Source organism: Podarcis pityusensis (genome assembly GCF_964106645.2).
Source record: "Podarcis pityusensis genome assembly, chromosome: 4".
Lineage (NCBI taxonomy): Eukaryota > Metazoa > Chordata > Lepidosauria > Squamata > Lacertidae > Podarcis > Podarcis pityusensis.
The window spans coordinates 38,508,980-38,533,451 of record NC_138027.1 but is presented as its reverse complement, the minus strand read 5'-3'; the positions used below and the strand labels follow the sequence as shown (position 1 = coordinate 38,533,451).

The following is a 24,472-nucleotide window of genomic DNA, read 5'->3' as shown; positions in this document are numbered from 1 at the left end:
TTATTATTTCCCAGCCACTCTGGGCGGCTCCCAACGAAATATTAGGAGCATCAAATATAAAAAAAAACTTCTCTAAACATAAAATCCCGCAAAACAACTCAATATGTGGCAGCATTTAGGATTCCAGCCATGCCTTTTTCTAGGATCCTTCATTCATCCCCCCACCCCGTAACTTGCTGAGGCTTCACTGGGCTTTTTTTTTTTTTTTAGTTTTAGTTTCCCCAGGAGTATCCTGTACTGTACTTCTTAAAAGGTTGGGCTCCTCCAAACCTACGAAAACCTCTCCCTCTTGTGCCTAGATGGTGCCACTTCGGTAGTACAAAGCGGGGGTTGGCAGGCTTCAGGATTGCTGGGTCTACTTTACTAGAACCCCAAAATCTCCCACCCAGAGCAAGGTGGAAAAATGCAGATAACAATCAAAATAGAATGTATCTGAGGCACTTGTCTTTACCTGAACTGAAATCGCACTAAAGTCCACACATTGTTAACCGTCTTCATTTTAGCTACTGTTAAATATTTGGGAGTCAGAAACCTTAGCTGATCTGCAAAGATGTTGGTAGTGGCAAAAAAGCAGCCATAACAAACATGGGTGGCTCTGTGGGTAAATATTTAAATGGGAATCGTAGAATATAAAAAAGGTTAACTATTTGCATGCCCTGTTACTTTAATATTTCCCCATGCTTTTGAGTCTATTGCCAAGGGAGTTTTCAAACCTGGCCAAACCCTGATCAACTAAGAAAAGCCAGCTTAACTCTGCAATGTTTCAACTTTGTCACTGTGTTCCATTGCCACTTGGCATATTAGACCATATTTACTTTAGCAGTATCATTTGCTTGATGGCCTTAATCATTTGCTTTGTATGGCTGCTATACAAAATGTAATGTTGTGTAGTCTAGAAGTTGTAAAGCAATGATGTATCTACTTGTCAAATATTTCCTAGGTAGAATCCCAGACACCATAAAAATCATCTTTAATAACAGACAATATTTTATTGAACAATTCTATTTACAATACAAAAAGTTTAAAATGGAAACACTACTGTTGATTTATTGCAGTTTGATGGCTCAGTTTTAATTTGTATTCATATAAAATGCAAAATAAAATAATTTAACATTCAAGAAGGAAGCACAAATTTCCTTTCTTGGTGAATCTGTAATAGCTTTTACAAAGTAAGAGTCTCAAAATGCACACACTGCATTTAATCAAAGTGTTATACAGTACAAAATAAATAAAAAAACACCCCTTTTAAGTGTTTCATCCTACCCCTTGGTGTTAAACAAAGAGTATCGCCGAACCTTCTTGTTATACATGATCCGAACTATACAATTTATAGATGTTTAACGAATATGGCTAAATAACCAAAGTACCAGTGACCTTTCCCACAGATATCCTATTTCCAACTTTTTCTAGAAAACTGGTTGTAGAGGAAGGTTACCCAGAAAATAATACAATTAGATTTTTACATATCCTTTAAAATGAACCAAATTTATATAGTAACAAACCTGTGAACATCCTTTTTAAGTGTATTTCAAATCCTAAAGAAACTGATCTGGAAAACACAGCCAACAGTTGGGTATTGTTTAGAACCCTTTTAGGCACTAAGAGTTATTCTAAAAAATAAAGAACAACTGATAATCAGATATGTAACTGAGGGTCAGAATAAACAGAAATGCTTGAAAATAATAGAGTTTTCCCATATGATAGCATAGTTAGATACTGGGCATTCAATTAGAAAACATGGTCAGCCATGAAATCTGTATTTGTCACCCTAATTGGGGCAAGCGGAGATTGCCAATATTGCCACCAGCTGGTGAAACATAGAACACACAGCACTGTGATGTTTTCTAGCCTTTAAATCTTAAGACAAGAAGATAGTCATGAGTTCAGTAACACTTCCATGGCTGTGGGCATTCTTTTTCTCTTGACATTAGGGTAAGGAAGAGATGGAAAGGGACTAACACCTGTCACAGCACATTTCTCTGGGTAAACCCTTCACAACAACTATCTATTGTGCTGTCCCTTTTGGAGGTGGGGGGCATTAACAGCTGGAGAAATACAGTCCTGTGGACAGACAGACAGATGGAACACCATCCATTAATAATTGTTCGATGGTTTTTCTTATTTCAGTTACTTAGAATGCAGACTATCCATATGTAACAGTTTTAAGCACACAAAGTTCAAATATTTGCCCCTAGGGGTTTGCATCTCAATAACTTTATCACTGCGTTATCTGAATTAGCAAATCTCCACTATCCAACAAACCTTGGGCCAAAAATCTGAAACAAGGAAGACTGAACGGGATCACGGAGGGTGGGGGGGAATCCTCCCCATATGGTCCCGGCAGCTTCAGTCTTTGTACATCTAAAGCTGGTTCTATGTTAACAAGAAAAGGGATCCCAATTATTTCCCAGAACAATCAAGAAGTTCACCAGGGGCATGCAGGTGGTTGGTTGGTTGAAGTTTCCCATTCCCTGTATTGAGTTTAACAGCGGCAGCCTACAAACAGCCAAAACCTAAGATTGGGTTTTGTAACCTGAGCCCTAAATCAGAAAGTTATCCTGAGCTCTCTTGCTCTCTCAGCATTTTGCAGTTAGTGGGTTTGCTAGATTCTGGCCACTGTTTACGGTAAACTTATTCTTTAAAAGCCACACGGATTGGGTTTGCAATCGTGATTTTTAAGCATTCCTGTTTTAAGGTGCCTGAAATCCCAAATATTCAGATACCTGCCAGCAGACCCGTCCTTTTTGCAATGCAATGGCATGCTGTCCTAGTACTAAAACATATCCAAAGCATTTGTGTGGTGGCATAGCAAAGAGATCAGATAATAACTGAAAAGTAATGGTATATTCATTTTAAAAATTTCTTTTTAAAATGGTTTGATACAACAGGCAAAGTAAACATTTAAGAGAAGGGTAATTTTTCTTTTTTACAAAATGTTTCCTACAGCTATTTTGACTGATTTTCTACACTTTAGAAAATAATTCATCAACTTCAAAAAGGAAATCATTCCTGAGGAAGCCAAATTTTGAATACCCAATATATGGTGATATACAGAAAATAAACAATTTCAAACTAAAGAGGTGTCCAAGATTGTTGTCCACATCCAAAAAAAAACAAAACAAAACAGCAGAGCAGATAAAGTATCACAGCTACAATATCCACATAAACTGGAGGGAAAGCACTGCAAAACCCAGTTGTCTTTTAAAGCAACGATTATATAGTGCATAATAATTTTATTTTTTTTAAGATACTCAGTGTGATGCCACTGAAGCAGGTTTTTGAACAGCGCTAATACTCTTCCATTCAAATTTAGCAATGTAACTAGAAATAAATAAAAAAGCCAATACACACAAGGCTAGGACTACCTGAATATGAATACTATTGAAAACTGAAAGTGTTATGGCCACTAGTCATGATGGCTATATACCACGTCCAGAATCAAAGGCAACATGCTTCTGAATTACCAGCTGTTGAAAAACAACCTCTTGTGGACTCTTGCTATGTTCCTTGGTCATTATCTTCATTTTGACAGAAATCCACTGAATTAAATGCCATTTATGAGAACTTCCACTTTTAATATTCCAATGATAGGAAAAAAATATTTACTAATCTAGTAATGGTATCAAGCAGATTCCAGCTAAATCACAGTTAAATTCCAAAATTTGTTAATGACTCCCATTTAATGTAAACTACTAAACACTTACAGGTGCCAGGGTACACAGAAACAAAACAAAAAATGTTATATTGGATCTCAAGTGGTAAAAAGCAGAGAACCCAGGTATGGCATTTGTGTAATGTGCTATGAGAGTTATTTCCATGCAAAGTAATATTTTATAATTTATACATAACAGAAATCTGCTATTATAATCTGGATTATATTGGGATTGAATTTTGCTATTTTAGTATAGTCTAGAGCAGCTTTGACAGTGGGCAGAATACAAACTAAGCCTTCTGCAAAACGGTTCCTTCAAAGACCTCTGATCCAGAGTTCCCACTGGCATAAGGAAAAGTAGGCAATTGCTGCCAAGTTCAAGGTGTCGGTATTGACATACAAGTCCCTATACAGCTCAGGACCAGGTTACTTGAGAAACTGCCTTAACTTACATACAGCCAGTAGATTAGAGTTCCTCCTACAAGTTCCAAGGATTTCAGAAGCCTGCTCCACATTAACTCAGAGCAGAGCTCTTATTGTGGCTGCCTCTTCTGTGAAACAGCATTCCTGTTGAGATATGACAGGTGGCAGCTATCTGCACTTACCAGAAATGGCTGAAGCCATTTTTGTTCCAGCAGGCTCTCCCAGCTGGGGCTTTGCTATGAGGGTCCACTTGTTAGGGTTTTAGTATTGTCTTAACTGTATTTTCTCTTTTTGTGTTTTTAACTGCTTTAAATTATTCTGTGTAAACCACTGAGATGGTGGTTTAGAAGGCAATTAATAAGTGTAGATTAAGTAATACCTATGGCTCAACAAAAATCTGGATCCAAGTCAATAACCTCAAATGCATGCAAAGGTTAAACACATACTTTGGTGTCCAATACACTAAATGATAGTTTTAGTGTACAAGCATGTTTGTGTGAGATCATAATTCCATCCTCCCCCCCCCCCCCCCCGGTTTGGCTAGATTTGATTATGGAACTTTTGTTTTAACACTGAAATACGCTTGTTTTATGGATGAGAAGAGGTAACAACGTGAACCTGATCAACAAGTTGAAATGCCTAAAATTGTGATAACTCACACACCATCATTCAATGCTTTGAAACATACACTCCACCCAAATAAATGTCTCCAAAATATCTGTGGTTAGCAAAGTCTCTTGACATGTGACCTTTCATGAAATGAAAATTTGCATATTGATTTATTCAAGAAAATATTTGTTTGGATCTTATTTTGAATCTGAATGCTCTGTCTTTACATATACTATGTTATGAATGAGGTTGGTTAAAGCTTCACCTCTCAAGGCACAGTGCGAATTGTCCTTACAGGCATTCAGTTAGCTAAAGAAACAGTGAGTCCTAAAATTTTTACCACAAATTTTGTAATGAAATACATTTCAATAATCTTTCAGAAAAAAGCAACTGTTTCATAAAGATAATTATATATTCCTATACTGATTACAATATGGGTATGTTCGTTTAATTCCCTGCTCTTTCACCAAGAATGAAGTTATTTTGCCAAGTGCTTTTATTCCTAGGATTGACAATCTACTTTGAATCTCGTGGGACTCTAGATAAGTTGGAAATGTATCTTTTTAAAAAACAACCACCAAGTAGCTCACTTTATAGAGGAAACTGGTCTTTCAAGATATCAACTGTACCAACATAATAACTATACTTTGAATAAAAAAATCATTTTATATTCCAGGTCAAGTTCAGCTGCCTTCAATAGCATATGCATTTACTTTTAAGCCTCAAACTGCATGTATCCAACACTGTACTTAAATTTTTTTCACTTCGCCTGCATTCTTTATAGAGGTCATCTATGGGTCAGATATTAAAAAAAAAGGAAAGTTGGTGCATTTGAAAGAAGTTTAATTGCTTGTGTTTTGAAATATTAGATTGAGACATGCTTCCATGTTTTGTATGCCTTAACATTTTTACCAGGATATGGCCATGTTCTGATCTTCTGTTACATTCACAAGTTCTCTTTCCAAAGTACAGTACAATATAAGCCAAATGCCAATGCTAAGAATAATCAACCTCTACAAACAGATGAACTTTTAATTGGCTGGGTTTTATGCATACGGACATTTAATAGAATGACTCAAAATAGTTGTTATAATATAGACAGGCTTCCTTTGACTGTGCACATCTGAAAGAGGCATGTACCACTTGTGTTTCTCCCTAGTTCCCACTCAGTATGTTACTGCACTTTGAACTTACTTACACTGGAACTTCATGTAGGACCTTGTGGCTTCTAGATTACTGGTACTTTGGGGGCTTTAACACAGTTTTTCTGGACTCAAATTCTGCAGTTCCTACAGTCACTTAGATCTGACCCAAGTGAGCAAGATCATGATTTTCTTTAGTAACTTCAGACTTCTTGTAATTAAGGCCAACAAGGGAAAGACAACTGATGCAGAATATTGTAGTGCTCCACCACATCACTCTTCACTGAGAAATCTTCTCACAACATTTGATCAGGCACCTGTGAACAAATATTACATTATTATGTTTACAGTATACACAATGAGGTACTCTCTATTCTTGTTTTATACTGGAATTCAGCTACTTAACAAGTACGGAATACTGTCTTTAAAAAAGCACTCAAACTAACTTGCTTGCCTATATTCTAAATCTGACAGCTTATATTCAATTGTTTCTTGCATCTATCTACCCTAACATTTTGGATTCATTTCTCCTTAAATGTACCGCACTCATTTTCAATATTTGTCTGGCACATGCTTGTTTCCACTGTATCTTGTCTAATGCTTTTACAACTATACATGGACCTAGTATTTCAAAACTTACTTTCATCATCTGAATCGAATCCAAAGAGTGTCCGACATTTCTTTTGTGCAAGGTGAAGCTCAAGTGCTTCTGAGTTACAGTAGGTGGTCAGGCATTTGCTGCATCTTAACCTTTCCGATTTGCTACTAGTTTTATCTTGTTCTGAATGGGTATCTACTTTCTCAGTCAAAGTTTTTCTACGTTTTGGCATGCTAATGTATCGCTCATCCAGGTAACTTGGTGGCAATGGTCTAACAAAAGGCTTTGTTAAAATTAAGCCATATGAAGTATTTTCTGTTATCAGATTTGGTTTGGAAGGCAACTGAGCAACACTGTTTGGTGGTGTATCAGGAGAGTTCTGTAAAACAGGCAGAACGGATCCATTTTCTGTCCTTGTTTTGTCAATCACACTTTCTGAATCAGTATCTAGGGATGCTGAAGAAGTCTGTTCCAGTTCACCATACCCATTGACTAGTTGGTCAGTAACATTACAGTTCTCTGAATTTGGCTCTACCGCAGGTATCTTTTGGTCTATCAAGTTCACCACTGTAGCAGTACCTTCACATGCATTTTCATTCCCATTTGGAATTACACTATTAATTTTCTTCTCACTCTGAATGTAAGTCTTTGGTTCTGTAGAATCTTTCCTCGCTTTCCATGTTGGAACTGGCAAGTCTATTACAGTCTCCTTTTTACTATTACTACTCTCTTTTTCCTGGATGCTACACTGGGATTCCAAAGTAGTATCTGAAAAAATGTTTTCATCAGCTTCTTCCAAAGGACCAGTTTTGTTGGAATAATGCTGAGCTTCATGCTCATACAGCAACGAAAGATCTTCAAAAAGTTTACCGCACTGTGCAAAGTTACACTGAGCTTTAAACTCACTGTGGCTTTTTATATGCTCCGCAAGTTCTGTGGATAGCTTAAATCTCTGATTGCAGTTAAAGTGTAAACAAAAATAAACATTTGGATAAACATGCTGCTTTAGATGATCAATAAAATGTTGAGAATCAAAAAACTTTCTCTGACAGAAGCGACATTTTCCTTTATTAGACTTCATTATGTGTTCTTGCACCTTCAAATCAGAGGGGTGAGCTTTCCGGGCATGTTTATTCAGAAATCTTATCTTTTTAAAGACTCTAATACAGCCATTAGCAGGACACTTGAAGTTACCTGCTTGGTCCATAATGTCAAAGTCATTCTGAGGGCATAACACACCATTTACTTTATGAAGTACAGGCAACTCTTTATTTAGGTTGCTATCACTTTCTGGAAATCCTCCCATGGTTTCTGGTTCAGGAGTATTATTTGAACAGCTATCACAACTACCATTTTCAATAATGGTACCCTGGCAACTATCATGATTTTCAGTTATATCAAATAGGAGTTCAGAATTCTGCATCTCCTGATTTGTATCCGGTATGATGACAACCTCTACTTTGCTGTCTTTGCAGCTTTCCGACTTCCCATTTTCAGTTGCGACACCTGTATCGGCACAGTTTATTTCATTTACATTAGGGGTTTCCTGATCATGACAAGTAACAGCAAGGTGACGCCTTGCCATTTTCTTGATGTGATTCTTTAAGTGCTTGAGCATTATTCCTTTTTGCCTGAATTTCCTGCGACACATTACACAGGAAAAACTGCCTTTTTTCTGATGAGCTTGTGCATGCCTCACAATGTGACCACCAAGAAATTCCCTGTTACATAACACACAACGGTGCCTTGGTACATTGTGATCGACTTTAGATGAGCTGAGAGTTATATGGTTTTTCTTGGAATTATCATGTGCTCCAGAAGGGCTATCATGCTCAAGTTCTGTGTTGTTTACATCAGCTATACAGGCTTGATCACCACGCAATCCTCGACGTGTCTTTGAAACATGTGCAGAAGAATGCCCTGGCGTAGTTTTATTCAAATCAACAGATGCTTTCTCCTTTAGCAGTGCTAAACAGTTCTGCTTGATCATCAAGAAATTCCAGAACTCGGGATCAAAGAACAAGCCCTTTTTCAAAATTGGAAGCAGCTCAAAACGCACACGATTCTGTACAGAACTGGTTTGATCGTTGTACTCTTCATCCGCACATTTATACAGATGTTCAACTGTGCTATATGATTCCAAGGTGCGCTCAAGGAAAAAGACAGAAAGAGCACATATTCTGACAATCTCCAAGTCATTTGGCAAAAAGTGAGCAATGGTTTTATATATCAGACACTTCATTTTTGGATCATCACGGAGATCCAACTGGAGAGCACTTCCACATATCTCTACACAAATCTGCAGGCCTTCTTTGCCAACCTATGGAAAAGAAATGAGACAATATAACTTACCAATGTTTTCAAAACCCAGAACACAAAGACAATCCAATTTACTGGGATCCTTCTACATCTCATAATATTCTACAGCTATTTACAGATTATAATATACTGAATGGAGCAGGCATAAACATCCCTGCCAAATATGTTGTTTAAAAAAAAGTTTCTGTTTAGCCCCAAAGTATTATTTTTGCCATGTTACGTTCTTAATCAACAGTTATTGTTTTCTATTACACCATGACTATTATAGCAAGCCTTCAATTGGAGTATTACACCAGGGGAAGGGCCAATGAAGTTGTCTTCCTTGATATGAGCTAGACTGATGGCCTGAGGCTACAGCAGCCTCCCATATACTCACACAACTGTTACAGATTTATAAAGGAGACCTCTGAAAGCACCAAGTTGCACCTCTGTATGTTAGAAGGAAGTAATACTTCTGGTTGTACTTTCATGGTGATGTAAAAGTGAGGAAGAGACATATTTCCCTTATGGTGCAACACACAATCTTCAGATGCACATATAATGTATGCATCTTATTGAAGTATGCCTACATTATAGTGCAATGAAATGAGTAATAAAGTTATTGAATAAATACTTGATGGCATAAGTAACAATGGCAATATAGACAAGTAACACTGGAAGATTATTATTTTTTAAATGCATTTTTCTCAAATAAATTTACAGAATGCAAAAAACTAACAAGCTAGATGCAATAAAAACAATCTTCAAAGTTTCTGTTTAAACACCACTTGATCTTATGTCCCTATACAGACAAAGAACTACAAGTTTCAGTAGTGGCACTGTGTACATTTCTGCTGCAAACTAAACCATGATTTCACTGTATGTTTTGGATCTTAACCAGGATTAAAATAGTGGTTAGCATTAATTATGATTAAGAGTTATGTCTGCAATGCTCCTATCTCAGTTGCAGCATCTATAAACAATTTCCTGACATTTAAACTAAAAGTTCTATTATGCAACTGTACTCTGTGTACAATAATTATTCATAGCCGTGGTGGAATCTAGTATTTTTTTAAAAAAAAAGAAGTTTGCAAGAAACAATAACTTACTTCATCCCTAATAACTTTCATGAAAGGGAATATAACTCTTATGTTTGTAGCTATCCTTAGGAGGTGGTAGCATTGCTCTACAAATACTTGTTTTGATGGATTAGATTTAAGCTGCAGTTTACTCCAAATAAAGATCAGCTCCCTATAAAACAGAAAGTGGTTTGTTAGCAAGAAGCTCAAACAGCAATTCTGTAAGTGAAATATTTATAAAAGAGTAATTATGCTACTAAGAACACAGTAATTTACATATAACTCAGGATTATAAACGCAGACGCACGCAGAGAGAGAGAGAGAGAGAGAGAGGGAGAGAGAGGGAGAGAGAGAGAGAGAGAGAGAGAGAGAGAGAGAGAGAGAGAGAATATGCAGTATATCCCATGCTGTACGGGTATCTTCAACAGCAATTCAGAAAAGTGAAATCTTGACTATGTATTAGTTACAACTATAAGTTATACTTCTACTAGTCTTTAGTAGCAATATGAATCTACAACCTGCAGATATTATGTTACCATAACAGAATATTATGAGAGATAAAGTATTTACCATATGCAATACATCTCTCCCTTTTTGAGCTGTGGAATAAGGAATGATTCACAAAGGTACAAGGCTAAGGCAGTCTTCCCTTCCTTTGCAATGTTGCAGATGATTTCAGTGCCATTCTTGCAATCAGTCCTCAGCAAATGCTATACAATCAAAATGAGATCCATTTGAGTAAGTCTAGTAACATTAATGCTCACCATTTAACAGTAATTGGAATCCTCAAACTGCTGCTACTAGAGCGATTGCTGTCAAATATGAATGCCAATTTTATTTTGGGTTAGGATTGGGAATGTTGCCTAGATTTTTATTTTAGAATGGAAGTATATTAAGGCAGTTTCTATGCAACATATATTTGACCCTTGTAAGCAGCTAGTTTGGAAATTTGATTTCAGTAAAATGCATCCCAAAAACGTTCAGTAACAACATTAAAAGGGATAAGAAAATAACTTCATAATATTAACACACACAGAAACTTGTGATGGAAGTTTAGCAGTAAACTATAACTTGCTGTAAATTGATGTATTTTTATTCAAACCTATGTAAAACTATAGATTGTAACAGAGTAAAAATTGCTACCTTATTAGTTTTGTAGCAGAGTGACTAAGATAGTATCAAGTATTATTTTAATTCCAGAATAAATTACTAATGTATGCATGCTATCTGTGTATAAGATGACTATTTAGAGAATTGGAGACCATGTTTTAGACTCATCACTGCCTGAGGCATACATTTTTTCTGCATCAACACTGTTTCTGAACAAGGTCTAAACCACTGAGTCTCTTGGGATTGCCAATCAGAAGGTTGGCAGTTTGAATCCGCGCGAGGGGTGAACTCCTGTTGTTCTGTTCCAGCTTCTGCCAACCTAGCAGTTCAAAAACATAGCAGTACGTGTAGATAAATAGGTACTACTGTGATGGGAAGGTAAATGGCATTTCCATGCACTCTGGCACTCGTCATGGTGTCCCATTGCACCAGAAGCAGTTTAGTCATGCTGGCCACATAGCACGGAAAGATGTCTGCAGACAAACGCCGGCTTCCTCAGCCCGAAGTGAGATAAGGGCTGTACCCCATAGTTGCATTTGACTGGACTTAACCATCCAGGGGTCCTTTACCTTTAACCTTACATACAGCATTTCAATAACTCGCAAGCAAAAGAAGGCACTAGCTTTCAGCAGCATGGTTGCCAGTGTTGCAGGAAATTTAGTGCCACTGCTATGGGATTCCATTGAGAAGACTAACAATTAATACTGTTCCAGCCTAACATGTTTTAAAACTGTTTTATGTTTTAAATAACATTAATTAACACTATAAACCGTTTTCTCTCACTCACTCCCCCCCACGCCATGAGAAAACATGGATCTCATCAGGAACTGCTTGCAATTTGGTCCCATCAATTTCACCTCTCCATTTACTTCTATATGGCCCCCATCACACCAACTATGAACATCCAGTTCTGGAGTAGGGGTAGTGCAATGCTAGCATTAGGATGGAAACAGCTTCTATTGCTCTTCAGAAATTATATTCTGTACAAAGTTTGATATTTAGTGCAGGAATTTGATTTTAAAACATCCTTGTTTTACCATTTGTCTACTTTGCTATAATATCAATTATCAAATATCAATTATCATCAAAACATTAAGCTATATTGTTAAGCACAAAAATGTGTTGAACAGTACCTCTTGAAAAAGCTGGTCTTCCAGTGGTGACATATAAAGACACATGAAAAATGCTTGATGGAAGTAAAGGTCTTTACTAATATCTGGATGATTCATGCAAGATTTGATTAGAGCCATTGCCTCTGGGATGCGTTCACAGGCAATAAGGTATCTGGCACGCAATTCAAAGAACAGTGGGTTTTCAGAGCTTAAATATTTGTTAACTGGTAAAAACAAATGAAAAAAACAGTTAGATTACAAAAATCTTAAATTGCAACATAGGTTAAACAAAAAGTTCTATTTTATAAAGATGTAAGGTAAGAGCTTCTGTTAAAGTTAACAAATTATGCTAGGTCAACCTCCCAACAAATTGCTTTGCATATTTATGAATTGCACATGTTTTTGTGTAAATCTGGTTATATTATACTGTATTTTTACCTGTACTAAGTATGTTTTTTCTGTAACAAACTAACAAATTTAATAAAAAAAAATTGGTAAAATATCTAGATTAATAATAGAATGAGGTCAGTTAGGTGTCAGCTACTTTAGAAATCAGTATAAAAATTCTTACATTAACAGGAAATAGCATATCACCTCCACTGCCACATGCCTCTTTCATATTAACTCAGCCCCAGTGACTGTTTAATGACAACTGTAAGCCTTTTACTGCAATATTCTTCATTACAATTGCATTTCAAACTCCGATACAAGCAAATGTTTCACAATTGAGTGAGGGGAAGATTTGTATAGACAACTGGGGGAAATGCATGGAGTTGTTCTTTGAACTCTTTGCTCATCAGGAGCAATACACAGAAATTGAAAGCTCCACATGTATAAGTGGCCAATAGGGCAAGACTAGTGTGCTCATATTAAGAATAACATGGGGCACTTATTCCACCCGTGTCTTTTAATTTCCATGGCAATTCATTTTATTCTGTTATGTGATTTTATGGGGTGTTCTTTTTTCTTTCTTTTCCATAACTGTCGGCTGCCCTGGGAATAATGATACAGCAGGGAGGAAGAGAAATTCCGTTTTGGGGGGAAAAATAATGAAATTATAAATGTCAATTCTACCCTGCTATCCCCAGTATAAAATGAGTGACAGACAACCTGCAAATGAAGTTACATAAAATTATAAGCAGATATCATGATTTAGGACATTTCTCTGTGGTACTATTTTGGTCTATTTATGGAAAAAAGTTTAGTACCCAACTCCTGAGAAACTGGCTTTGCTTTAAGGACAGCTTGTAATATAGGATCTTCCCAAGGCCCTCCATCTCTGATAATTCGAGTCACCAACTCCAAATTAACGCTTCCGTATCTGCTCAAGAGGTTCTGACATTCCTAAAATGGATACAAATATTTCTTTAATACATCAAGTGGACTGAGCTTTGTTTGTCTTTTCATAAATAAATTGCATAATTTAATATAATTCCATATACACACAGGGTAAAATACATTTAAAGCATTAATTCTCGTTTAGCTTATGTCATGAGTTAAGGGCAACCTTTTCCGTTGTTTACATTCGTATTTTCAAAGTTTAAAATAAAAATTTTAAAAAATGAAGATAAAAGAGATATCTTGACTAGGTCAGAGTGCTGGCCAGTAATGTGTTCAGGTTACCCTTCTCAATGCACCTTGACTAGCTCTCTCAAGCTTTCCTTCCCCAACACCCCCAGCAGCACACAAATATATCACAGAGACTTCTGCAACATTCTCTCATTGCGTCACAGGGTGAAGGCTGAGATGGCAGTGGCAATGCTGGGAGGCAAGCCCAAAGTGCTCAGTGTTCTTGGTGAGTGAAAAGGCTACAAGAAAGACATCAGAGAATGGTATTGGCCTGGCAAAAAGCTGTGTGACTCTCAGGCTTATTTCCAATTGACAGCTCCCTGTAAGCACCTTGTCATTTAGCACTAAAAAATTGTTTTCTACTGTACTTTCCCAGTGTGCATGTGAGGACACAACACTGTAACTGTGGGATCCAAAGTCACAGGCTGAAAAAAGTTGGCCATCCTTGTCCTAGGGAAGTTTAGCATAAAAAGCTAATCTTACTGATCATAACATAAAATATTTACCAGTGATCTCATTTCTCAATTTTAAGATTTTTCAAAGCAGGAGGCTACTTTTTGCTTACTGAGTCTCTGTCACATACTCTGAAAACTGTAATAATAGCCTTTCCTCAAACATATGAACAATAAATTACCTGGATTGAGCCCAGCATATCTTTTAAAGGATCTTCATAGAATTCATCCTTTCCAAAGAACAGCAGCAATTCAAAAAAACTCCTAAAAATCAAAGCAATTAGGAATCAAAAACGAGGCAAAAAATGAAGACATATTTAGTTCACAAGTTTTAAGCGCAGAATTTTAAACTAAGCACCAATGTGACACTAGCCCCTGTGGGCTTTATATCAACAAGCACCCTGAATTGCATCAGAACACATAAGGAAGCCACTGAATATACTAGAGCACTAGCATATGTTCTCACTTATGTATCATGAAGATGAAACTTGTGTGACTGAGATAGGAAGGGACTGGGAACCTGTGGCTGTCCAGAAGCTCCTGAATTCCAACTCCTGCCAGCAAGAATGTTCAGTGGTTGGGGATGACAATAACTGTAGTTCAGCAGCATCTGGACGGCCACAGAATCCCCATTTCTGCTATGAAGTCAGCATTAATTCTGACTATCCCTTCCCTCGTATTGCACATGGCTTGCCAGTCAGTATTAATTCAGTCCTATCAGTATTCAACTTCATAATGGCTACGCAGTGGGCAATCCTCAAGATTGCGGAACCTAAGAGGAGAGAGAGCCAGTCAACTCCAGCTTCCTGGATAATCTAACCTAATGATCCCAAATGCATGTGGTATTATGAGAAGCAACCCTTATAGGAATCTGCAAGGGAAGTTCCAAACATGTTTCACTATCCATTCTGGCCTTCCTGCCAAAAATACAAGTAACTTCTTTTACAAGCCTCTGCTAAGGCATTCGTGACACAAACAGTACCTCAAACAAAAGTGCTGATTATTTTAGTTCACAGGCAAAATTTAAAGGCATAAATGAACACATCTGGAAGCCAAAATTCTTCCTCAAAACCAGGCACAGGCAAACTCAGCCCTCCAGATGTTTTGGGACTATAACTCCCACCATCACTAGCTAACAGGACCAGTGGTCAAGGATGATGGGAATTGTAAGCCCAAAACATCTGGAGGGCCGAGTTTGCCTATGCCTGCTCAAAACCTTCAAGCTGGAGATTTCTGTGTAAATGCCAGGGTTATCTCTATCCCTATGCCGCTTCAAAGTTGGGAGGAAGGCTGGCAGCTTGCTACATTCTTCAGAAAGCAGTGTCATACTTGCCGTGGTGAACAAAAGTACTGAAGCATCATTGTAAAAATACGGAAATCTAGTTAAGGTATAGAACACTTAAAGAAACTACATCAATATTGATCAACTACAGATTTGAGCTTTTTAATGTGCAGTGCCTAAGGAAGAGACTGGTAATTCCAGCCAGCAACTAGCCAAGTGTCTCCTAGTCTTCACCAGCCAAGGAAAACCTCTCCCACACCCAGTACATACTCTGCACTGGCAGCTGATACTGGCTGATATGTATCAAAAAGAGACAAGATTGAGCTTTCAGTATTTCAAAACAGAGACTGTACAGGAACTTGTGACTCACAAGTCAATCTGAACACAACTATTATTTACAGAGGTGGCAGACGTGAGGCAGACAGGGGATTAAAAATAAAAGGTATTTCAGTCTGATCACAGATTATTTTGATCATCATTTTTTAAAAAATGCTCAAAGCAGGTTTATCAAGTGCTTGAGCTGGTTTCCAATTTAAAATAAGCAAACATCCTAATATGGCATATCAACAATTAAGTTTCTTTTAAAAATAGTAATAACACCATCCCATCTAAAACTAGCTTTTCTATGAAATCTTCAGCTCTGTTTCACGTCTTAAATTCACAAGGGAAAATCCACACCCCCCCCCCCAAATCTATCATAGAGCTAGATTAATTAACATGTGGAAAATGAGAACTATCACCCAATAATATATATAGGCCAATCCCAGCCTTACATGTGAACACACAGGAGGATATTGTTAGTTACAAACTGAAACTTGTGAAATGGTTATGACAACAACCATTGATTTTTGCATGGGGGGGGGGGAATGAGAGATTAATCTTCTTCACAACACTTAACTCAGAAAATACACAGAGTTGTCATTGACTATGCATTTCTCAAGTGATGAATTATCCAGAAAATTAGGACAGAAATAGGAGAAACAAATATTTTGCTTTGACATGTTCTGCTGAAGTTGTTCTGTTTCTATTTTCCCAGGCATTTTTATTAACCAGTTGTACAGGTTTGCTGAGGCCTCAAACTATTCTTTATGGTTTCATTATATATTTTATGATATAGTTTAGCACTTTTACTTGTTCACAACGTTGGAATCTTACAGGATGAAGAGTGAAATAATAATACTTACAAGGCTAAGCTACTCAGCACATACTGCACGTGCTCACAATCAGTTGGGAATGATACACAAGCAGATGTGAAACAACAGAGCGCTGTCTGAAGCACTTGAAGCTGTGGCAGAGGAACCTGCCATCTTCCAGCATAGTCTTCCACAACCTATTGGCAGGGGAAAAGGGAAGAAAGAGTACAAATTAAATATGGTCAAAATTAGAACAAAGAGGAATCCTAACAAGTTGCAAAGCCATGGGGATCTCTTTTGTAATACAGTGGTACCTCGGGTTACATACACTTCAGGTTACAGACTCCTCTAACCCAGAAATATTACCTCGGGTTAAGAACTTTGCTTCAGGATGAGAAGAGAAATTGCACGGCGGCACCGGCGCAAGGCCCCATTAGCTAAAGTGGTGCTTCAGGTTAAGAACAGTTTCAGGTTAAGAACGGACCTCCAGAATGAATTAAGTACGTAACCAGAGGTACCACTGTATTTGGCAAATGGGCAGTCCACTGTCAGGGTCAATAAAATTGCTACCAAAAATTACAACAATTTGAGACAGGACAGGAACTCTGATAAACAAGAACTAGATCTGGATGAAACTGAGGACTGCTAACACAGGCACAATATAAACAAGTGTGCCTACATACACAGAAAAACTACTGGGACCCAACAACTATTTGTCCTGACTTTTTTTACTTTTGGAATGTTTCATTACCCATCTCAGTGACGGGCTGGAATTTTTTCACCAAATAGCATTACTGTATTTATTTTTTAAATATGTATTTGATATAAACACACCACCTCATTGCATCCATCCTCTCCATAACATTCAGAAAGAGCTAACAAGCAAGATATAGCAAAGAAATAGAAAATAAAGGGTAGCCTGAAGAGAAAACAAAGCAAAAGAAGGAACAAAGAGTGAGAGGTAGACCACCACCAACCTAATGGATATGCGTGGGCTTCAATGCTGATCAAATATCATATTAACAAATTATCTTTTGAAAAACTGCACTTAGAAATCTCATTTTACCTGTCGGCACCAATAAGGTCAAGTCTTAGGAAGGAATGCTTATTTGGGGCTCTTTGTTTTGAGCGAGCTGGTGTGTGCTCTTGCCAGGGAGAGGGAACAAAGGTGCTTGCAGGCATTTAGTAACAAGCAGTTCTTCCACACATCCTCCAACAAGACGGATGGACTAATAAAGACAGGAGGGGTGGTTGGAGGGGGGGGATAAGAATGAATACTTGAAGGGAGGGCAGTGGGGTGGCCTGCTAGAGATCATCAACATGAAGTGGCCATCATTGAATAAGGCAACTCCTCCCATTCAGTTTTTACTGCTTTGAATATTTTACTACCAGGTCTAGTGATGAGGAGGGTATTCAGCATCAAGTATATATTGCAGAAGCTGCACAACTTGTTCAAATAATATTTAAAGCAGTATTTAAATGAATATGTTGAGTGTGCCTTGCATTTGCAAACACAATGGAATATGCAACATATTAACTACAGAGGGGACAGAATCTGTGTTTGCATGTAGATTATGAGGTTGAATCAACCGTGTTCATTCATTTATTTTAATAAAAACATTAAATATGCTTGGTGGCATAGAAAAGTTCAGCAGACATTTAAAGATTAAAGTCTGTTGAAACTTTACTGGTATTGCTTTCCATAGGACAGGGCCAATAACATTAAAGGCTTGTTTTCTTGCTGCTGTCAAATGAGCCTAGCCAATCCCGGAGACAACCAATGAAGCTTCACACAGTGAAGAGGTTGATTTATGTCCCATTTCCATTTCTTCCCATAGGCTTTTTTGCTGGTTAGGACTAAATTGATCCAAATCTGTTAATAAAAATTAAGCATATATGTTTTTAACATAAATAGATGGCAGGCATGACATGCATTTTCTCCAGAAACAATACTGCAGTAATTTATAATTCTTTTTAACATGGCCATACTAACTGCAGCAGTCGTAATCCTAGTACGTTTCCGAGCACAATTCAAAGTGGTGGTGCTGACCTTTAAAGCCCTAAATGGCATCGGGCCCAGTATACCTGAAGGAGCGTCTCCACCCCCCATCATTCAGCCCAGACACTGAGGTCCAACACCAAGGGCCTTCTGGCGGATCCGTCACTGCAAGAAGCGAAGTTACAGGGAACCAGGCAGAGGGCCTTCTCAGTAGTGGCGCCCGTCCTGTGGAACGCCCTCCCATCAGATGTCAAAGAAATTAACAACTACAGTCATACCTCATGTTGCGTCCGCTTCAGGTTACGTGTTTTCGTGTTGCATCCTGCGGCAACCAGGAAGTACCAGAATGGGTTACTTCCAGGCTTTGCTGCTCGCACATGCAAAGAAGCACTAAATCGCGCTGTGCGTGGGCACAGACGCGACACTTTGGCTTGCGTCAGTTCTGTGTTACGGATGGGCCTCTGGAACGGATCCCGTCCGTAACACAAGGTTCCACTGTATCTGAGGTTTAGAATACATCTGAAGGCAGCCCTATTTAGGGAAGTTTTTAACGACTGATGTTTTAATGTACTTTTAATCTTTTGTTGGAAGCCGCTCAGAGTGGCTGGGGAAACCCAGCCAGATGGGCAGGGTATAAATAATAAATCATCATCATCATCATCATCATCAATGGGAATGGTTGAAATGACACTTGTTACCCCCACCAATATCACTTAGGAATTCGGCTAGAAGAGAGATGATTTCATGATAACAGGTAGCAACCTACCAGGTACAGTGGCACGTCTGGTTACAAACTTAATCCGTTCCGGAGGTCCGTTTGCAACCCAAAACCATTCTTAACATGAGGCGCACTTTCACTAATGGCACTTCCTGCTGCTACTGCGCCGCCAGCGTGCGACTTCCGCTTGCATCCTGGGGCAAAGTTCATAACCAGGAGCATCTACTTCCGGGTCAGTGGAGCTCGTAACCCGAAGCATTCGTAAGGAGGGCAGTACGTAATATGAGGTTCCATTGTATAAGTCAGCTGGCATCAGATACATATATACATAATTTTATTTGTATGCTGCCTTTCCAAAGTTAAAACCATGCTCATGACAACTTACAACATAAAAAACATAAAAAGTACACAATCAGATTAAACAATTTCCACATAAATCATAATATGATCTAAAATAAGGTACAAAAAATATATTAAAAACTGCAACAACCCCACCCCCAACAAAACCCCTAAACCAGGCATGGCCAAACTTGGCCCTCCAGATGTTTTGGGACAACAACTCCCATCATCCCTAGCTAACTGAACCAGTGGTCAGGGATGATGGGGACTGTAGTCCCAAAACATCTGGAGGGTCAAGTTTGGCCATGCCTGCCCTAAACAACACCCTAACCCAAGAGTCTGCTTAGCAGCCTCAACCTTTGCAGCTGGAGTCAGTCAGAGCCCTGCCCTCCCAGGCTAGGTGGGAAAAGGCCTGCAAGGCAGAGAGCAGGTTTTCTAGGACTCGCAGCCAAGAAGGTCTAGATGTTAAATAACTAGCTGTTTTACTTGTAGCACATTATCTAAAGATCAGCACCCAAAACCAGCTTACACTTCAACTGCACATCTTGAAGTAGTCCTTTGGTCACAGAGGTTTACCTGCCTGTAAAGAGCTGAAGGCTACCCTGTGACATTTCTAGCATAGTATACTATTTTAAAAAAGCTTAATGTTTTCTCTTATATATTTCCTCACTCAGTCTAGAATAGGCTAGATTTACTATGAGATAAAATTTGCAATTCAAAGTTACTCTATTGCATATACACATAATTATATGCTATGGAGAAAATGTAAAAATACAAGGTATTTTGAACCAACAACTATAAGCAAGAGCAAAGATATTAAAGTTATGCTCTTACAGATTATCAGCCAGTTAAACAATGTATGAAGAAGTAGGAGAAATGTTTACAGCCAAGATGGGGAACGTGTGGGCTTCCAGATGTGGCTGGAATCCAAATCCTACAAACCCGAGCTGGAATGGCCAATAGGGATGGTAGGATCTGTAGTCCAGCAACATCTGCAGAACTACTTGTTTTATGATTTACAAGTTTAACAATCATGAATGCACCTTTCACTATGAAAGCAAAGAACACATTGTAGCACTATTTAAAAGTCAAAGAACACAGGAAGAAGCCAGTAGCCTGGTCCCATGATAGCTGCAGAGCAAGGGAAGCCCCTTTCTCTATGATCAGCACGGGAACACAAGATACTAACTAGCTTTTTATCAGTTATGCTAGTTGAAAGACTTCTTTTTCTCCTCAGACAACACGGAAACCAAATAAGACTGGCTGAGGGGGAACAAAATTACATACACACCTTCCTGGTGAGTTATTAAACACAAAGCTGTTTAAAATGCCCTTTTAACTCTTGGTCTTCAGAAGTTATTTAAAAGACTCAGCATCTACTGAGAAATGAGACAAACAGTGCAATTCTACCAAATCCCACTGTGTTCAGTAGGACTTGCTTGTTGATAAGTATGCACAGGATTCCAGCCAGAATCTTGTATATGAAAACAGGATAGTATTGCTAAGATGCTGCAAAAATATAGTCAGCTCTAGCCAAAGGGAGTAGTTGATGAAAATAAGAAATCCTGTAAGTAGCAGCTAAGTTCACTGTTTCTATAAAGGCCTATCTCAAATTTCAGAACTCAGAGCTTGCAAGGTAAATGAGCACCTGCCATAAAGTACTTACCATCAAGGAAATATTTTAGTAGAATAATATTAATCAGATTATGTTCATGTAAACTAAAATGCCCAAAGACTAAAAACCAGCTCCAAACTTGGATCCTGAAATGTGTTATGCATATCCTCTACCTACAAACATTACTAACTGAACAGGTGTGTTACTCAACATCAAATTGCAAAATCAATGTCAAAGTTAGGAACACCCGTTGCTTACGCATAAGCTAGTTATGACAACTAAATCCTCCAGTCCCATTTGATAAGAAATAGGAATTGTAGCCATGAAAAAGCACAGCTTCCTTTAGCTCTGTTTCACTATTGCTTTCTTGTAATAACACTGTCTCCTTCTTCCAGTTTAAGGCATCATTTTTCTTAAGGTTTTTTTTATATAAAAAAACTTGACTGCAAGGTACTGCTTGTCAATACATATATATGACAGTCAGACTCACGCAAATTAATAGCCACACACTTTTCCATATCAAGCACACAGCAATGTATGTGTTATTGGAATTTATTAAAATTGTCATTTTATACCAACTACTTTACCCTGAGCATCCAATTGTGGAAATTTATAGTAATAATTCAGTAACTTTGTATATCATTTTAAAACTACTCTACACCAGTCAGGAACATATTCACAGGGTTGTACACAATGAGTGCACAAGCGAGTTTGCAACACTGCCTGGCCGAAGCAGCTAGCAAGGCCTTCCATACCTAAGCCTCTTCACACCAGAGACAGAGAAAAATACACCTTACAAGACAAGACAGATCTTGTATGAGAAAAGAGCCAAGGAAACAGTGACAGTGGAAAGGCACAACACTGCCTGGTTTAAACAGAAAATGGAGGATATGAAGCCAATAAAAAATAGAAAGGCAGGTTAAGTAGATTTCCATTCCAGCCCTAAACACACTGATTTGGAAGTCTAAATGTTTATCAATGAAGACTGTTTAAAACTGCAAGTTTTACCATGCCAGCCAGATTTTTCACCAACTAACATAGCACTGTACGTGTGGAATAGATGAACTCTCAGTGCATACAATCTATGTGTTTGAAAGAATGGGGAATGAGAGAGAAACAAATACTGGGCCATTCACAGTCCTATTAAATCTAGTTTTTAAAAATCAAAAGCTACGAAGAAAGGATTACAGAAAGGATTCTTTAAAGGGTATCAGCACACAAGATGTAGCTAGCTAAAGATTTGCAAGTTAGTTTCTATCAGCAGTCTTACTCCAAAGCATAGCATTTTATACACTGGCATTTTTTCCCCGTCTGCATGCTATTAGGGAAGGGGAGAGAAGCACCTAGCATATAGTTACAGTTGTGAGCTTCTGCCTGTTCTTGTCACTACACCACAATCAAAAGTGCCTAACACAGGTTACAAAGCTATGGTGTTTACAATAATCTATTAGTCAAGCATTTGATATACTATTTATATAAAATGCATGGCCAGCGTGAAATAAAAACTATCTTCTGATTACCTTTGCATTAACAACCCAATATGAACATGTCTAGTCAGAATTAAAACTCAATGAGTTCACTTACTTCCAGGTAAGCGGGTAACAGGAATCCATCCCAAATAATTTAAATACAAAATAAGAATAGCAAAAATTGTTTTTTATTTGGCCACCAAGTCAATACTTTGCCATCCAGTCAATTTTGAATCGCTGTTGCCTTATATACAAGCAACCTACAAAAATGCAAACAATGTAGCAATGACATTTAGCTGTCATTTATCATCTTTAGGCTCTTGAAACTGCTTTAAAAATGTTCCAAACCTGGTAAATAGTTGAACAGCAAGTGTTTCAAAATTAAGCAAATAATTCATTAGAACAATTGACTCCAGGAGGAAAAAAAAACCTGATTGATTCCAATGAGCATACACACCTGCAAGTAAGTTTCGCTAAATAGGGTGAACGTCACCTCAAGCACGCACTGCACAGCGCTGTTTGTGTCATAAGATACCTTGTAGAAATAGCAGCCGAGCGATGTTTCAAATAATACGAACCAAGCAGTTGTTTAATAAAACAAGACCATTCAACCAACCATGGTCCTCCTCTTCTTCCTCTTCCCCAGGGAACAAAAGCCTTCAGAGACAGCTACCTCTCCTAACAAACAGCACCAGCAACGCAAACTAGTTTGCCACCAACCATTTTCCTCGGACCGCATTTTTTTTTTCTCCCGTGGCAAGGAAGCCTTATTATTATTATTATTATTATTATTATTATTATTATTAAAAGATAGGAAGGACAGGCCAGGAAAGACTTTCCCCGGAGGAGAACAAACCTATCTGTCTCCTCCTGCTCCTTTTTGCCTCACCACTTGCAAACAACTCGCACCCCCTCCGCCAAGCCCTGACCTCACGGGGACCCCCGCGCGCCACCCTGGCAACTAACTAACTGCCCGACCGGCGGGCGGAGAGGGCGGGGAGAGAAGCCCCCTCCCTCCCTCCCTCCCTCCTCCCCAGCACCCCCACCGCGACAGCGCCGGGAAGGGAGGGGGGGGGAATGAAAAGGTCAGGCCGAGCTCCACTGTTGACACCCCACACAAATCACTGTTCCCTCTCACAATAAAAGAAGGGAGGGCCAACCACGAGCCCGTGAACCTCGCTATTCCCGAGGGGAGAAACTGACCTGAGGGGAGACTAGAGGAATGGGAGAGAAAATGAAGGAGCTTCCCAAGCGCCCGGTCGTCGCCCGTGAGGGGTGGGGGGAGCGAACAGGGGCCCGGAGAACGGCGCCTCGCTTTGGCCGAGAAAGGGGCCCTCAGCGTCGCCCCCTCCGGCGGTTGGTCCGCCCCCGCGAAGCGCCTCCAAGAGAACCACCCGCAGGGGACCCGACGCCGAGCAGCTTTTCCTCCCCGGCCGCCCCTGTCCTTCTGTCCGCCTCCCCAGCCCACCCCCACCCCGCAAGGTGTCAGCCTCCAGGGGGCGGGGCCAGCGCCTCACCTGGCAGAAGCGGTAGCAATAATACTGGCTGCTCAAGGCCGGGGACAAGCCGGTGGGAAGCCGCGGCCCGGCAATGGCCTCCAGTTCCTCGCCGAGCCTCTCTGACTCCTGATCGCTCTCGTCTTCCGCCATGCTGCTCCGGCCGCCCTGCGCGTACCGAGCTCCTCCAGCTCCCCTCCCCTGTGCTCCCGATCCGCCGGATGGCCCGCCCCCTGTCGCGGCGTTCCTCAATTCCGGCACCACCCCCCACGGGCCGTCCTTACTGGCGAGCTCGCTTGCCAATCAGCCGCCACGGGCCCCCGCAACCTCCGACCCTCCGGCCGTTTAATTTCGGCACAGCTCCGGCTCTCCGGCTC

At 39.2% G+C, this 24,472-nt stretch overlaps 1 protein-coding gene across 3 annotated transcripts; it reads right to left on the bottom strand.

Annotated features, from left to right (window-relative positions):
- Positions 1-5,510: 5,510 nt before the first annotated feature.
- Positions 5,511-24,312, bottom strand: ZNF654 (zinc finger protein 654). Of its 3 annotated transcripts, none has more exons than XM_081002654.1 (9): positions 24,117-24,312; positions 16,511-16,656; positions 14,227-14,308; positions 13,232-13,367; positions 12,045-12,247; positions 10,372-10,511; positions 9,832-9,973; positions 6,448-8,744; positions 5,511-6,121 (listed from the first exon to the last, which is right to left on the bottom strand). In XM_081002654.1, the coding sequence occupies exons 1-8, from the start codon at positions 24,246-24,248 to the stop codon at positions 6,456-6,458; spliced, it is 3,270 nt and encodes a 1,089-aa protein (XP_080858780.1). In that variant the 5' UTR covers positions 24,249-24,312; the 3' UTR covers positions 5,511-6,121; positions 6,448-6,455. The 3 variants fall into 3 exon arrangements, with proteins under 3 accessions (XP_080858780.1, XP_080858781.1, XP_080858782.1); XM_081002655.1 differs by having other exon boundaries at positions 5,511-6,143; positions 6,467-8,744; XM_081002656.1 differs by lacking the exon at positions 24,117-24,312 and having other exon boundaries at positions 14,227-14,305; positions 16,507-16,548.
- Positions 24,313-24,472: the final 160 nt, after the last annotated feature.

Excerpts from the sequence above, each read along its gene's own strand:
- ZNF654 (XM_081002654.1), bottom strand. The coding sequence starts at position 24,248 with ATGGCGGAAGACGAGAGCGATCAGGAGTCAGAGAGGCTCGGCGAGGAA. Across the intron at positions 16,657-24,116 it reads ATTGCTACCGCTTCTGCCAG|GTTGTGGAAGACTATGCTGG; the intron begins GTGAGGCGCTGG and ends CCCTGCCAATAG. Across the intron at positions 12,248-13,231 it reads GCCAGTTTCTCAGGAGTTGG|TTAACAAATATTTAAGCTCT; the intron begins GTACTAAACTTT and ends TGTTTTTACCAG.